The 15,565-nt window shown below is 40.1% G+C and overlaps 2 protein-coding genes across 2 annotated transcripts; one reads left to right on the forward strand and one right to left on the reverse strand.

Moving 5' to 3' along the window:
- On the reverse strand, window positions 1-8,233 carry LOC113145878 (DEF6 guanine nucleotide exchange factor). Its single transcript, XM_026333015.2, has 11 exons — window positions 8,054-8,233; window positions 6,032-6,172; window positions 5,730-5,915; window positions 4,595-4,822; window positions 4,336-4,482; window positions 3,299-3,407; window positions 2,906-3,204; window positions 2,655-2,821; window positions 2,058-2,256; window positions 1,269-1,359; window positions 1-876 (listed from the first exon to the last, which is right to left on the reverse strand). Exons 1-11 carry the CDS (start codon window positions 8,147-8,149, stop codon window positions 680-682), a joined length of 1,860 nt encoding a protein of 619 aa, XP_026188800.1. The 5' UTR covers window positions 8,150-8,233; the 3' UTR covers window positions 1-679.
- A 932-nt stretch (window positions 8,234-9,165) lies between these two features.
- troap (trophinin associated protein) lies at window positions 9,166-15,558 on the forward strand. Its single transcript, XM_026331379.1, has 14 exons — window positions 9,166-9,337; window positions 9,753-9,854; window positions 10,005-10,242; window positions 10,346-10,835; window positions 11,168-11,286; window positions 11,473-11,524; window positions 12,156-12,301; window positions 12,428-12,482; window positions 12,583-12,668; window positions 12,754-12,840; window positions 13,202-13,309; window positions 13,799-14,117; window positions 14,494-14,696; window positions 15,070-15,558. The coding sequence occupies exons 2-14, from the start codon at window positions 9,793-9,795 to the stop codon at window positions 15,139-15,141; spliced, it is 2,037 nt and encodes a 678-aa protein (XP_026187164.1). The 5' UTR covers window positions 9,166-9,337; window positions 9,753-9,792; the 3' UTR covers window positions 15,142-15,558.
- Window positions 15,559-15,565: the final 7 nt, after the last annotated feature.

Raw genomic sequence — 15,565 nt, forward strand, 5'->3', positions numbered from 1 at the left:
TTAAAAGATTAATTCACTCTTTTATTTACAATTATGTTAACTCACAGTAGAACAAGGAAGTTGAATAAGCGCACCACTCTCCCCCTCTCATTCTCTCTTTCCTGTTCATCAGGAGTGACACTGAGACTGAACTGGCAAAAGCTCTAAAATCGTGAATTTTATCCCTTCCCTTTGAGTATTAATAAAGTTTTATCTAATCTCATCTTATACTGACCCAACTTTTCACATCAAAAACTGAAGCTACTCCCAAGAACCCTCAAAAATAACATATATAAAACTGAAACTATGTCTCTTTACATTACAAAGCTAAATAATTGAGCTTCCATTCTCTGCAGTGCTATTACTCTTTAACCAGCCTTGTACTTTCAGGGTCTGTATCACAGCTCATTTTATTTGCACCGAGGTATCATGTATGTCCACAGCAGGCCTCACACAGTTTGTAGTCGGAGAATTAATTGAGCAGTAAATACTTCTCGTTAAAACATTTCAAGCTGTTTCTGGCTGTGAAATGAAGCCAAGAAATCCAAGATCTGATAAAAATGGTAGTACTGTGAATTCAGTTTAGATGTCCCACTGTTTTCATACTGTGCACATGTTAGTCCTGCCTTGATAGTATGTCAGAAAACCTCACAGAGTGACCAGAAGTGACCACGGCAGCATTTCTGTCTGATTCATGTTCTTAGGGGATATCCATGTCTCCGTTAGAGGCATGAGAGTGACGTTTCTCTAAGTCACACCCAGCTCTGTTGTCCACATTTTCTTTGCTCTCCTCGTCCTGATCCTCCGATCCGGATCTCCTTCTGAGACGCAGCCCGGGATCTCTCTGTGTCGGCATCTGGAAGGCTGAGAAAGAGCTTCCCAGCGATGGTCTCTTCTCTGAAAACAAGAACAGTAACACTTAAACTTCAGAAAATAAAGTGCATGTTTACACCCAAAATGAAATTTGATTTAGAGCTGTAGTTGTAGTCCATAGTAGTTTAAACAGGAAGATGAATCTAATATTAGGAAGCAGATCTACAGAATGGGGTATCAAATATAACATCAACCCATCCAACCCCATTGTCTTCCTTCTGAGAAACAGACAGAAGCTGCAGAATATTCACACCCACTCTCAATAAAAACAGTGTCACAACACTCCTCTTTTTAAACACTACATTACACCTTTTTATCATCATTTAATTGTCAAACCAGTTTGCATGACTTCTCACCAGGTCACTGAATAAAAGGTAAAAAAGCTTTAAACTTTGTCATGCAGACAGGACACATACCGCCCGGTCCGATCGGTCGCATCAGTCTGTTCATCTGGACATTCCAGTGTTTGACGTTGGTGCTCGCCTGGCGAAGTTTCCTCTGTGCAGCCTGTCAGAGCAATAGAGCCATCAACTTAAACTTCTGTTTGCTACAATCAGCAACTACTCATAAAGAAATACACAGATAAAAGTGCCAGACTTGTCCGCCTACTAATTACACATAAACTAAATTAAATTTTACTATTGATGACTATTAAATCTAGTCATCAAATAAACAACAGTTAGCATTACAGCTACTATTAAAGCCCAAGAATGGAAAAATATAAATAAATAACTAATAAAAATAAATAAAAATGTTTACAGTTGACATACCATAGTACTGGCTTAACTAAGCAGAAATAACAAATTACTTGCTTATGACTTTGGGTCTGATTGGATGCTGGTAATACTGAGCCATTTTGAAGGACAGGATATAATAGTTAATGCCTGCACTCTAATGCATATGTGTGGTCCCATCTTGGTAATAATGCCATCTTGGTCCTGTCATCCTTGTAAATTAAATTTTAAAACTTAATTTAGGCTTGAAACTTAAGTGTACAACTAAGTTAAGGTAAAACAATAGCTGATGTTATTGGCTCATGGATTCACAGCAGATCCACAACAAGCAAACATAACAACAAATGTAAACAAACATAGACATATTAGACCAATAGGAATGATTCAGTTTATTCTAGTTGTGATGATCATTGTTTTCTTATTTTACTGTAAAGTCAGTGAAATTAAAAAAAAAAATCTTTTGGTTCTTACCACTACATCCTGGTCTACCCTGTGCCGATTTGCTCGGACCTCCTCCAGCTGCCTCTGTGCCTCCTCGAGGGCCCGGGACTTGGCTTCCATTTCCTGTTTTAGCTCCTGCTTCTCCCTCTGAGTCTTCAGGATGTACTCCTCCTGTTCCTCCTGCAGGTTCATCAGGGCCTTCATTTTCTCCTCCTCCTCAGCCAGTAACCTGGAACAGTAAACATGAAAACTAATATTTTCTATTAGTTATCATTTATAATTGCCACCAAGCAAGGTTTGAGCTGCTGTAGGAGTAAGCAGGGCCTTGTCGAAGGTGTTTGCCGAAATTTCAACTTGAAATGGTTCATATACAGAGATACAATAAGTCTGACTGAGTAGCATGTAGCCAGTTCCTCTGTTGTCAGCACAACTTCCTCAGGAACATAATGCAGTATGACATCTGATCAACAGCTGTCTGCACATAAAAACATCTCTCTGCTTATAGCTAACACATCAACACCTCCCTAATTAGAGCTAACACAAGTAACTTCTTAATGAGCTGCGAAAATATGTGAAGGTCTAATCATGGCTTAGCGGAGATGGGTAGCTACTGATATAACACTTTACCCTGCTTGAGCGTAGCGGAAGGCCTCCTCATCCAGCCTGGCTTTGATCTCCTGCTGCAACGCCTCCTCCAAACGCTTCTGCATCTCCTCCAGCTCCTGGATCCTCTTTCTCTGCCTCTCTGCTTCCTCCTCTTTCAGAGCCATCTCTGCCTGCATACTGACCCGGGCCTGGATACACACAGCAAGAAGCAAAAGAATTCGCTTTGCTGCTATTAAATTCAAATTTTTCTATGTCATTGCCTGCACACTCACCTCTTCAGCCTCTCGCAGCTGGACCTCCAGGGCCCGCTGGAGCTGTTCATGCTGCTGGCGCCTCCTCTGTTCATCCTGCTCCAGCAGCACTTGAGCCTGCTTCTGTGCTTCCTTCAGGAGCTCAAGCTCTGCCAGCTTACGCTCCCGTTCCTCTTGCAGAGCTCGTAGCCTCTGCAGCTCCTCCTCCTTGGCCTGTCGTCTCTTCTCCCGCTGGTCGCGCTGTTCACGTCTCTTCAACTTCAGATCTTTGTGAAGGGACTTTTTCCCCTCCACATAAAGCCTGATAGCTGTCTGAATGGCTGTGGAGAAGATATTGTCTTCATATAAAGATGAATTGTTCAAGATTGACCTGTGACCTATCAGTGATCAATATCACCGAATGTCTCCTCTGACCTGTAGTCCATTCCTGTCTCTGTTTGGTGTCTGACGCACTCATCTCATAAGTCTTGGAGAGGGTTTTTAGACAAAACATGCACCTCTTCCCATCTCGGTCTGGCAGCACCTGTTCAAGACAAACACCATTCGGTCAGTCAGTGTGTCTCATCAAGCATTTTTTTAACATATAGCGGAAAAGACATGTAGAAAAGACATTTCTGATCCATTTTGAACGACCAAACAATATTTAATTATCGACTAGAGCATGATTTGAGAATGAGATTTTGTTATGGAGCAATGGTGCAGTGTTTATATGAAAAGCCATCAAAACAGCACAGTTAACAATCCCTCCACTCCTGCTCTGCTGCAGGCTTCACATTCAGAAAGGGTCATTCATGAGTGTGTGATCAGTCCTGTGTTCAGCTCAACTGAGCTCTGTGAGGAAATCTGAAATCTAATGTGAATATGAAACAAGGCAACCTTTAGTTTCAGCCTAATGTGCTTTTTCTAGACTTGGTTCCTGAACTTTTTTTTTTTTTGGCTATGTCACCTAAAGCAATATTTACTATTGAGGGAAGGTTGTGTATTTTACTTCTTTTTGCTGAGAGGACGACAGTTTTAATTTGTGGGCCAAGGAGACAGAGACCTTCAGTGATTATTGACACATGTCACTTATGTGTAGACACTTGCCTTCTGTCATTCTGCACCTTAACAAAAAGCAGAACAGTATTAAAATGTGTTTAAAAAATGTAGCATTAAATTTGACTTTAACAGCTGTTGGTTAAAAGAAATATATCCTTATTTTGTTTTACAAAACTTGAATCACACAAAAAAAAGGTGTGAACCATCCAGTGTCCCTTTCAGTCTAATCTTACAACACCTTGGGGGAGTCCCCACCCCGAGGTTGGAAACCACTGTCTTTTTATTTTAAAGATCACAAATGAGCAGTGTGTTCGTCTCTCCTTGCACAACCTGACAAGGAATTTTTTGTTATTAAAAGCCACAGTTCTTTCCATTGTTAGGTTTTTGAAAGATGATCATTTCCAGGCGCTCACCTCCACACAGCAGTTCCCATCCAGAACGATGTTGCCCTGGCATTCTTTGCGGTCCTCCCCTGTATAGTAGGAAAGGTTGCTCGGCCTTAAAGTGAACCAGCGTTCCTTCCAGTTTCTCCTCAGCTGACCTTTCTTCCACAGATAACCCTGCAGGCACCCAAACCAAAAGACACGTACACACACACACACACCGTCACTGAAAGAAATAAGAGCATGTTGGGAACACAAAACAAGGTCTGGGTGCAGATGAGTCTCCTACCTCTTTGAGAACATCACCAACTATCTCCCTGTACACCTCCTCTATAGCCATGCTGATGACGCTCTTATCAATCCCTCTGTTTATCTTTCCCGAGTTCATCAGCTCCAGAAAAGCCCAAACAGTAATGCCACCCAGATGCACTGAGTCTTGGGAGAAGAAGTCCTCTAATTCAACACAGTTAAATTCAATGCTCATTGCCATACATATCTTCTTGAGGAGGTACTCCACCTGTAAAGGACAAGAAACCAAACACCTTGAGAAGGAGAAATAAGGACTCATCTGAATTGTGTTTGATACTTGTACTCAAATGAAGAAGCAACTAAGAAAGCAGCCACTCCATTAAAGAGCATGTCCAACATGTTGCCCTTTAGCTGAAGAAACCTTTATTTATGATTTTTCTTAATTAAACCTACTTTAAGAGTAACAGTATTTATATCACTGTAGTTCTCACTAGGCCACAGATTTCTTTGTGTGTTTCTGCGCGTGAAGCGAGTGCCAAAATTAAAGTGGATAATCTTAAATTCAGTGTGATAGAAAATACTCTCCCCTCAAAATTAAGGGCTTTCTCTTGGCAGCAGCTGTGAAAAACACTCAACAGGAAACCACAAAAAGAGCTTGCAAGTGTGAAACAGGTCTACACAGCTGCACAAAAAGAGCACGGTGTTCCATGATGGCAAGAAGCATAGTTTCAGCCAGCATGTGCCTTCTGACTGTAAAAGATTAAGCACCAAATTTAGGTCTCATTTTACTGACTACAGTCATAAACCCAACTTTACAATAACTGGAAAAATCCATGTTGCTAATTTTAGACATAAGCCGCCATGATCAGCGTTGAGTTCCTGATCTGCAAAATAGTTTGTTTGCACAGACTTACATTAATACATGTTTTTTTTTCAGCCAAACCATATTGTTATGAAGTTTATTGTTAGAAATTATAATAATGTTCTTTCCTGAAAGCAGGTATAGATAATGTATATATATATATATATATACATATGTTATCTTTACATTATCTATAAGAAATTAATTAATTTATTTATTTTTAAGAAAAATGACATGAGAAAATACCCCCAATAATTATTATGAGAGTGTGTGAAGAAATTCCTACATGTAAACAAGTTATAGTTGAACCTACCTCGTCAGGGACCATAACCAAAGGGTATTTGTCCTCAGACAGAAAATTAAAAAGGCACCAAAGTCGAAAAGCATCTATTTCTGGCAGAATAGTGCTGCTGCTTCTGTCCGGCTGGTAGTTTTTCTTTGCCGTAAGAGTCCAACAGAGCTCGTCAACATTTTCTTTATTAAAGGAGCCTTCAATAACCTACAACAACAAAATGCAGAGATTTAAAAAAAACAAACAAACTCTGACAGCACCCTTGACTAACATGCATATGAACGTGAAATAAAAAGAGCTTGTAGCGGATTGTTTTTATTCACCTTATCCAGGATGTATTTGTTGAGATAAGGCATATAACCCTGACTGGAAACTGGACCATCATCATCATCCCTGAAGTGCTCCTCCAAAGCAACTGGGTCATGTGGGATACTCAATACTGTGCACAGGTTGTGAGACAACACCTGAAAAATCACAATGTACAGGGCAGACTTATTTCCATTGTTAAGGTGGTGAGCTAAGTCCAAAAGTAGAGCACACATCAATAAAATCTGGTATATATGTATGAATGTTGATATCACATCACTACTAACTCCAAATTAAATACTGTAAATCTTGTCAACACAGTGGTGTGATGGTTAGCATTGTTGTTTGCCAGGTATGCAGACTTCCTCCCGCAGGCAAAAGAAAATAGTTTGAGGTTAGGTTAATGGTCATTTTAAATTGCCCGTAGGTGAGAGTATGTTTTTGTCTGTCTCTACGTGTCAGCCCCATAACTGGTGGGCCCATAACCGGTCCATACCTCACCTCTCACCCAATGACAGCTGGACTTGGCTCCAATCCCCACCACAACCCTGGATGTACCAGTTTAAGAAATGCTTGGATGAATGGAAACCCAGTGAACAGTTGACAGTATGGTGGAATAAACCTTGATGTTACTATTCCTCAGGAAAAAGTTATTTTGATCTTTAGGGAACTAAAGTTTTGAGTTTCTGTTGTATTGACATTATTAACTTATTTTTTTGTCAGTGTGGCAAAATGTAAAACAAGAAAAGCAAGATACTAAAAGGCAAACTACAACATTTAAACTGTTTAAAAAGTGAATCTGTTAAACTATTTCTACAGCAGCTGACATGTAGTTTAGTGCAGTTCAAAGAGCTTCACATTGCATCAGATTGTGAATAAAATGCTAAAAATAAAATGAATTTTAAAAATGGGTTAAATATAGAAAAAAATATAAATATCAATTGTCAATAATGATGCTCAAACAATAAAATATACAATTTTGTAATCACTAGTAGAACTACTATTTGTCAGAGACTTTTCTTTTTACTGCAATGTATTTCTTTAACTGAGAACCTGCCACGTCTTGAGAAAACTGATGCATGTTATCAGACAACCAGTCTCTCTATGTTGAGCCATAACCACATCCTGTCTCTAGATTCCAGTGCATTATACTATCTGTCAGTTTTGAGGCCACACCACACAAGCTGACTGCCTCTGTGCGCATCTAAAGAACGCAGTGCCTGTACACAGGCTGCACGCATGAGGGGGATAAGCCCGGTCATGAGGCTGCATTGCTATGAGCCAGAAGCGGCAGGCGGCACATTTCAGGAACGTGGAGGTGGATGGAAATGGAGTCTTATAATCCACACCAAGACCAAGTGACATAACGATGAGATCAACAAAAATACAGTGGCTTCATTGAAACCATGTTGCAATTGACAACAATCACCAACATGTTTCCACTTTGTCCTTGCTCTCACTGTAACAGTGTTCTTTTGACAAACACGAGGCTCATGTTGTGAACATACTCTATTCACACAGGCTGTTCTCTGGGCAAGTCCAGTGCCAGAGGACCCTTTGCACTACAAGCTGGGACACCGAGGCCCAGTGTAAGCACAGCTTGGAGATGAGGGCTCCTATTCATATACAGACTGAAGGCAAACTGTTACTCTCGTGCTCTTCCCAAACAGAGGTGCATATTGTGCCCTCTTTCAGCAGAGAAAGCATTTTCCTCTAACTATAGGGAACAAATTTGTTCCTTGTTGAACAGCATGTGGTTAAAACTGTTTCACAAGGCAGTTGATAAGTAATATCAGATTGCGTACACCTGTATTTCCTGAAGCACAGAATCAACTATATTAATGACTAAATAAACACATGTGTGACATTTAGCTAGCTGAGCACATGAAATATTTTCACCTCTTCTGTCTCAAGGCGAGTCCACGTGATATAATATGAAATGTGATAGGAAATGAGGCAGCGCAGTAAAAAACTGGAAGAATTCTCAGACAAGAAAAAAAGTTTCAAGTTCCAACTCAGATAGATACCACTTTACTCACCTTGAGCTGAGACTTGGACACCTTACCACTCTTCTCCAGATCCAAGGCCGTGAAACCATACCAGATGGACTTGAGCAGCTCAGACCGTAGGTCCATGTCTGCAGAAGGGTTACTGTCTGATTTCCTCTGCGGTTCTTCTTCCTCCCTCTGCTGTTGACACAGGGCCCCCGGGTGACAGGCAGACACCCACGCTGTGTTTCTGCTGTCAGTCAGACCTGGGGCTTTTACCAGTCTGCTGGCAGCGGCACCTGCTGGACATCCACAGTCACTGACACAGAGGGAGGGTCAGTAGCTAAGACCTTAAATTATGAGACTACTCTGATTCTGCCCTAGATTGAGATAAAAGTCTCCAGATCTCCTAAATTCAGACCAATGTTGTATTACTTTTGTTCGAAATTTTAAAAATTACTCATTCAATTGGCACATGATTGATCTGATCCTAGTTCGATATTTGTCTAAGCAATTTTTCCAAATGAAAAATTAAAAAGTCTCTAGTTTCAACTTGCTTGGCTTTCCCTTTCATATCATTGTATAATGCATGTCACTGTGTATTTGTGCTATTATTGAAACAAACGGGCAAGTTTAAGAGAAAGTGACATACTTTTTGACACTTTATAGACCCAAGGCTTATTAAAGGAAATAACTGTTGAAATAATTGATAATACATATAATTGTTAATTGCAGTCATAATGATCACAATGTTGGGTTATAAAGATATAAAAACAGATCATTATTTTATTATTTTATTATAGAGTTGTCAAATTTTGTGCCATATTTCAGACAGTTTAAGCTGTTTTAAGTAGCCTATTTTATCTGGATATTTTAATAGCATACTAACAAAATGCTTTTACTTAGTGTTGTATTCTACTCTATTCTATTTGGTTCTATTCTATTCTATTCGGTTCTATTCTATTCGACGGCGAGGGGAAGCCGCGGCAACAGATGATCACGTGATAAAACAAATTTTCGCGTCGTTGCCATGGAGCTGTTTATGAAAATCAGTTGCTCATTGGTCCGCGACGTTGTCATGACCAAAGAGCGAGCATTTATTGGTTGCTGCGGCTTTGTATTGCGACCAATAGCGAAGCGCGCTTTTTACAAACTGCTGCGAGTCCAGGAAGTTCATAACCTGTCGCGGTGTGAAAGGACGTAACAAGGGATCTTTAAATTTACACAAAACGCCTGGAAACCCCACATATTTGGACTTAATTTTATTAGAAAACATTCGGTTGATCCAGAGGAGGAAGTAACAGTGGGTCCTCTGCTATTTACAGCGCATGTAAAGTACGTAACAAGCGGCGTTATGTGCGTATGTAGCATGTGCTAACGAGAAAAGACTAAAATTCAGCCTCTTGCTCTGGTTAAACTAACTTTTCTTGATAACGTTTGCTAGTTACTGTGCACTGACTATCAGGTGTTTGCTCCATCAGCCAGGCCAATTGTTGGCGTTATTTATTGCCAGTGCCACTGACGGAAGAAATAATGAATGCTGGTGGCAATGGTTTTGGTGCTTCCTCACGTTAGAGCATAATCTAATGTATTTATTTCTGCTAATGCGTGTTTTAGCATGTTTTATATATCGTGTCCATCTTGACACATTAGTTTTTCCTGCTTAGCTGCTGCACTTTAATTTATTTTTGTGAATCTATCTATCTATCTATCTATCTATCTATCTATCTATCTATCTACGTTCCTCTAGTTCACACTTTTACCACCTACTTCCTCCTCTTGCCATCATTATGGACTCATCTCCAATCCTTCGTAAGCACAGCCAGCACAAAATCCACAATGACTTTCAGAGGTAGGTCAGTTTTTATTTTTTTTTTATTATTGCTTGAAAACTTACTGCATTATCAACATTTTTTACTGAATCATTTTCTGTCAATCTGCTAATGGATTACTGATTTCACCTTTACATGATACCCAGCTTTTTTTTTCTCCACCCACACAGAATGAAGAATGAGCACAACAAAATGCTAGCGGACCCAAAGCCCTCTAAACTCCATTCGTCACACCACCTTTCTGACCAAGACAGTGAGAATAAAGATCCTGGAAAAGCAGAAATGGCTAGAAAGCCACCTGTGCGACCAGGGGTGAGCAGGCTTCCAGTGCTTGCAAAGTCCCTCGAACTTCAGACCCCCTCTGACTTCAGTCAGTCCCACTGTAGGTGGGAGGAGAAGCCTCTGACTGTAAGTGCCTTATTCCTGTCCTGTAGATGTAAATGTATTTTACTTACCTTTTCTAGTCAGATGGTTATTTAATTCATAATGCATTTTTTTTGTTTCACCACAGGGGAAAGCTAAGAAGAAAAAGCCATGCACCAGGCCTGTACCTTTTAACTTTTCCCAGCCCAGGAGCATAAGAGCAACTAGTGAAAATCAACAGTCACAGACTGGCCACACTGAAAATAATGTATGCAAGGCTCGTCTAAAAACCCAAAACATAAATACAAAACTCTCTAAATATCCAGCTGGTTTAAACAGCACAACTAAAGAGACAATGAAGTCATATGAAAAGGCCACAGAAAACACAGTCTATCTATTAGGACAATCTGGGCCTCTCAGCACATTTAAGACTTCAAGCACTTCATACAATTCTCAGCCATCTCTCCCTATTAAGGCAAAGCATCAGAACAGTGCTTCTTCCACACAGCCTGCTCTTAGTGCAGAGACATGTGTGACTAACATGAACCTGCTCAGTCTTAAAGATCCAACCAAGATAGCGCACGCTAACCCGAACTTTCAGCTGAGTACACAGGAGAATTTTTCAAAAGGTTCAACGGGTAAGTGACTTGTCTTGACTTTGCTATTGAGCAGTGCACTCACGTTTTGTTTGTTGAACGCTATTCATAGACGATATCTGCATCTTATGTTTGCATCTATGTACAGTAAATAGACGTGTTTATTATTCAGTAGTGGTAGGTGAATGTGTGTCACCTGTACAACAACACAGTGATTATAAATATGAATTTAATAGCTACAATTAGCAGCATTGTTATGATTACATGCTTTTTTTTTATTTTAGTTGGGACTTCATTAACTACAATGCTGTCTTATTTGCCCATGTGAAAAATAGTTGACATTGTTTCAAAGACTGATATCTGACGTATTTCAGCCAAAGGGGAAAACTTTCAACCTGACCATGCAGCTTTACTCAGTATCCTCCGGACTGAGGGAGTAAGTGGCACAGGTCTGGGATCTGCAACTCCACAGTCCAAACCCTATAATTATCAGGTGTGTTGATTTAATAAGAGTCATGTACTGCCTTCCTTTACAGTGTCTGCTGATGAGAAGTTGCTGAGGCATTGGTTTTGAATGTTTACTTTTACTGATTTCTTCGTGAGCGCTGATTTGTGTGTTTGCCGGTGTTGAGAATAAGTCCCATAATGACGCTGTATTTGATGGTGATTCTCTTTGCAGCCTCAGCGAGTGTCTGTCATGAAGAGTCAACAAAAAGCTGGATCTACTACAGGTTAATATGAGACTGAAAACATAAGCTGTGCTTTAATATGCAATATGTGATCACAGTAGTGATTTCAAATCATGTTTTCACTAAAAGTCTAAAACATTAGAGTCTTTTAAATTTAAGAATTTACATCACATCCTGTCATTATTTCTCATTCATTTGTTTGTGTCAATAGAATCGATGCCAAGTGACATACTTGAAATAAGCTTGTTACTTTCTTGCTGAGAGTTACTGATAGTTACATGAAAATGTTGATACCACTTTTGTCATGGAAGTGGGGAAACAACTAGCCTACCTCTGTCCAATACTACCAAAGGTTAGTATGGCTTAAAAACGCCTGATACAGTGTAACAATTGGTGACCTTTAGAGGTTCTAGCAGGCAAATGTTGTCACCATTGGACAGAACAGCCTGTTTCCCTGGTAGCTTTATGTTTATTGTACAGACACGAGAGTAATATCTATCTTCTCTTAGAATTCTGAGCGAGTGAAATGAGTATTTAATTTTAGTGAAACTGAGCAGTATAACATGTTACTTTATTCTTTAGAGTTAGAGAACGAAGCAACAAAAATGTCAGTGAAGTGGTCTTTAAGTGTTATGGATTTTGTGTTTTGTTTTTTTTTTTGATATTGTTACAGGCCCAGTGAGGTCTGTGCGGTTCTCCCCAGATGCTGCTGCACTGCAGAGTATCCTCCTGAATGAGGGAGTGAAGGCTCAAGAGTCTGTAGGTGTCACACCCCGAAACTCCACCTGTCCATCAGGCAGAGGCACTTCAGTCTATACTGTATGTATGCATTCAGTTTGTTTTCACTTCTCATTTTCCTGCAGGTTTTATTTTTGGTATTTTTATGTTCCTACTCTGCTTTTAAAACACAAGCACAATGTCTGTTGGTGTGACTTGCTTTCTCAGGCTCAGAGGGTGCTAGTTAAAAAAACGCGTGCAGAGCCAGCCTCGGGAACAGTGGGTAAGATGCAGCATTGTTGTTCCCGTTATCTTATGAAAGCCGATGCATCCTTATCTCTTTGGTCTTTTATCGTGATGTGATGCGACTGTTTCGTCCTTAGCAATAGCACTCAACAAAGAAACTCCACTGAAGCAATGGACTCCGCAGAGAGTCCGCAACACCAGACATCGGCCCATGTCTGCTGCGGTCAGTATAGACATGCTGTTTGTTCATTTTTGGCACATTATGTTTCTTAGTAAACTTCTTTAACCGATGATGCTGCTGTTTTTAGAAATGGCACGTGTCGACACAGCAGTTACCATATGCCGGCACTCCTGGGGTGAGAAGCTGCAAAACCAACTTTCAGCCCAGCCAGGAGGTGAGAGCAGCAAATTATATACACTTTATGTTTGTCGAGAGCTTTTATGCAAATCTGTTCAAAAGTGCCTTTCAAAACACCCAGCAAAAAACAAAATAGAAACATAATGTGTATGTGCAGATAGAATTTCAAGGAAAGTCTAATAAATCCAAAACGGCTTCATCAAAAGTCTTTGGTGATGATGCTGTACCACTATTGCGTTAACAGAGACCTTTTAATATAGAGTGACTTCAACTAAATGCATTGCATAATAAAAAAATGTCTAACACGATGGAACCCCCCCCCCCCCCCCCCCCCCCAAAAAAAGCATTAACATACTGTGCTGTGAACCATAATTCATACAATTTTCTTTTGTTATCAGAAAATTGTCCAGAGATTATTTGATGACCAAGAGGACGAGCAAAGCCTGAATGTGACAGACAAGGATCCTGAGACAGAAACAGAGCAGATCCCACTTCAAGCATCAACCGTAAGACATAAGATTCCACATTTACAGCCACACAAAGAGCTTATTGAATTAGGGTTTTGCTATTTATTTTAAGCAACACTATGTAACTTATGTCCCAGCCCAGGAACTCAACACACTGCGCTTCTCAACCCCATCTGGTTGATAAGCCCAGTTGCTTATTACCGGTGTCGTAAATACTGTCGCTGTATAAGCTTCCCCTTGGGCAGCGCAATTCATGTGAATTTATTGACTAAGCCGACGGAACCAGCGAATCCAGCGTAAGCCTGTCCGATATCGATTCGTGTATGGGCTTGTGTCCGATCACTTTCTCTCGTTCTTTTCTCTGCTTCCTCTGACAAAACCCTCTTTGGTTTCTTTGCTGGCACTGCCATGCCATTGGTTTTGAGAATTCCATGTTAGATCCTTTCGTCTTATAGTTAGTTGTTGGCTAACTCTACCCAGGCTAGGAGTAAAATGTGACCTGTTTTGTTTCTTCCTACACTCCCTCAGGATACAGCTCCCTGTGAAGAAAATTTACAGACGGGTAGGGCTGACACCAGCGAGGATGAGGATGAGGAGCAGAAGCAGAGGACCATGGTAGGACAGCCGTTTTTTCCAGCACCACAAAGAGAGTCAGTCATTGTTTTCTCAACAAGTAAAAAGCTGTTCAGAGCTACACATTTTGAGAAGCAAGAGAGTTCATCTCATCAGGATCAGCATGGTCCGGTTTCATCAGAACAGAGGAAGGTGCTGCCAGTACATGGGGAGATGTCATCTGTGGCAGATCCAGCCTGTCAGATCAAACCTTGTATTCCAAGTCTGCACAAAGGTAATACCGACATCTCTCATTCTCCAGACTGTGTAAAAGCTCCCTATGTAGATGTAAAAGTCTCATTTTAAGATGAAGGAAATGCAACAGATGATATTTTCTGGCGATCATGAACTAATAAGAGATTTCTGAATACTATATTCCATTTCTGCTACAAGATGGCTGTAAATATTACACATTGAACCTTTAAGTCCCTAAAGTGTTTAAATTAATATCTCGAGGACTCTTTTGGACCTGAGGACTATTTTGCATTTGGCTCCAATATTACACACAGTGTTACCATTTAATGTATTTTTCATCTACAGTTTTTTTTTTTTAATGTTTCCTTGAATTTCAACTGTAACACGTGTTAAAAGTGTGACTCTTTCTATTACAGACCTGATTGTTCAGAGGAGTTGTACTCTGAGTCCTGCAGTGGCGTTCCTGCGTAAGCGTTTTCCTCCTCTGGAGGAGCTACGTATGGATGAAGAGGTGGCCACCTACACATCAGTGTGTGTTCAGACTACGCCCGGGTTTATGCCATCTCGGCCGTGCTGTGGCAATCCGCTGGCTGCCATCTTGCACTTTGAAGAGTCAACTGTGAGTACACCACTGACAGTGTGCACAAAGAGCAGTTATTCTATCAATTATTTTTTATATAATACACAACACTGTCAGCGTTCAGGTAGTTCAGTGTTTTACTCCAAGCTTTGTTTCAGTGGCTACTTGACAAAATTGGTTTAATTATACACATATAAGTCGCACCACAAGGCAGAAGAGTAAAAAAAGTGCGACTTATAGTCCAGAAAATACGGTAGTTAGAGCATAACATCTGTTTATTTTTCTTCTTCAAATGCAGTGCATAATAATAGAATAATAGCTACACTGTGAAATACAAAACAGCATATATTACAAACAAGAAGAAATGTCTCATATAAAATACATTAATATGTATTTTCATTTTGTTTTCTAGAGATTTGTTCCAATTGGCTTCGACCTCCCGTCTGGCTCTTCTTCTCCAGGCAGCTCTACACTGCAGAAGTGATGATTTGCACTACAAATACAGTATTAGTTTTTTGTTTTTTGTTTTTTTTTTTTACTGTGAATGTCTACAGATGATAAGCTTACTCTGGTGTACTGATTTACTGATGACGTCGACCTTCAGAAATACGTCATTAGGAATCCAGAAATCCCTTTTGTCTTACAAATGTAGAGTATAAGGCTGCTTTCGATAGATGCTTCTTAAAAAAAAAAAAAAAAAATAGAGGTTATTTCTGTAAAATGAGGCTTCTTTATGTTACTGGCACTCATCTTTGTCAATAATGTAGATGCACTAAATGTGGGTAGGAAAAAAAGGTCAGTGATGATTCTGGACTAGATCAGTGCTATAACTTTAGGATATATATAGATTAGGTGGTTCAGAGTCAACAAACCAGAACTTTGTTGTGTGGACTGAAAACAATTCCTGA

This window comes from Mastacembelus armatus, chromosome 7, assembly GCF_900324485.2.
Source record: "Mastacembelus armatus chromosome 7, fMasArm1.2, whole genome shotgun sequence".
In the NCBI taxonomy this organism is placed as follows: Eukaryota; Metazoa; Chordata; class Actinopteri; order Synbranchiformes; family Mastacembelidae; genus Mastacembelus; species Mastacembelus armatus.

Bases quoted from the DNA above. Each gene is read 5' to 3' on its own strand.
- LOC113145878 (XM_026333015.2), bottom strand. From the start codon at position 8,149: ATGGACCTACGGTCTGAGCTGCTCAAGTCCATCTGGTATGGTTTCACG. The intron at 6,173-8,053 runs GTGAGTAAAGTG...GTGATTTTTCAG, and splicing joins TGTCCAAGTCTCAGCTCAAG to GTGTTGTCTCACAACCTGTG. The intron at 3,408-4,335 runs GTGAGCGCCTGG...TGTCTTGAACAG, and splicing joins ATGGGAACTGCTGTGTGGAG to GTGCTGCCAGACCGAGATGG.
- troap (XM_026331379.1), top strand. From the start codon at position 9,793: ATGGACTCATCTCCAATCCTTCGTAAGCACAGCCAGCACAAAATCCAC. The intron at 9,855-10,004 runs GTAGGTCAGTTT...CCACCCACACAG, and splicing joins ATCCACAATGACTTTCAGAG to AATGAAGAATGAGCACAACA. The intron at 14,697-15,069 runs GTGAGTACACCA...TTTGTTTTCTAG, and splicing joins TGCACTTTGAAGAGTCAACT to AGATTTGTTCCAATTGGCTT.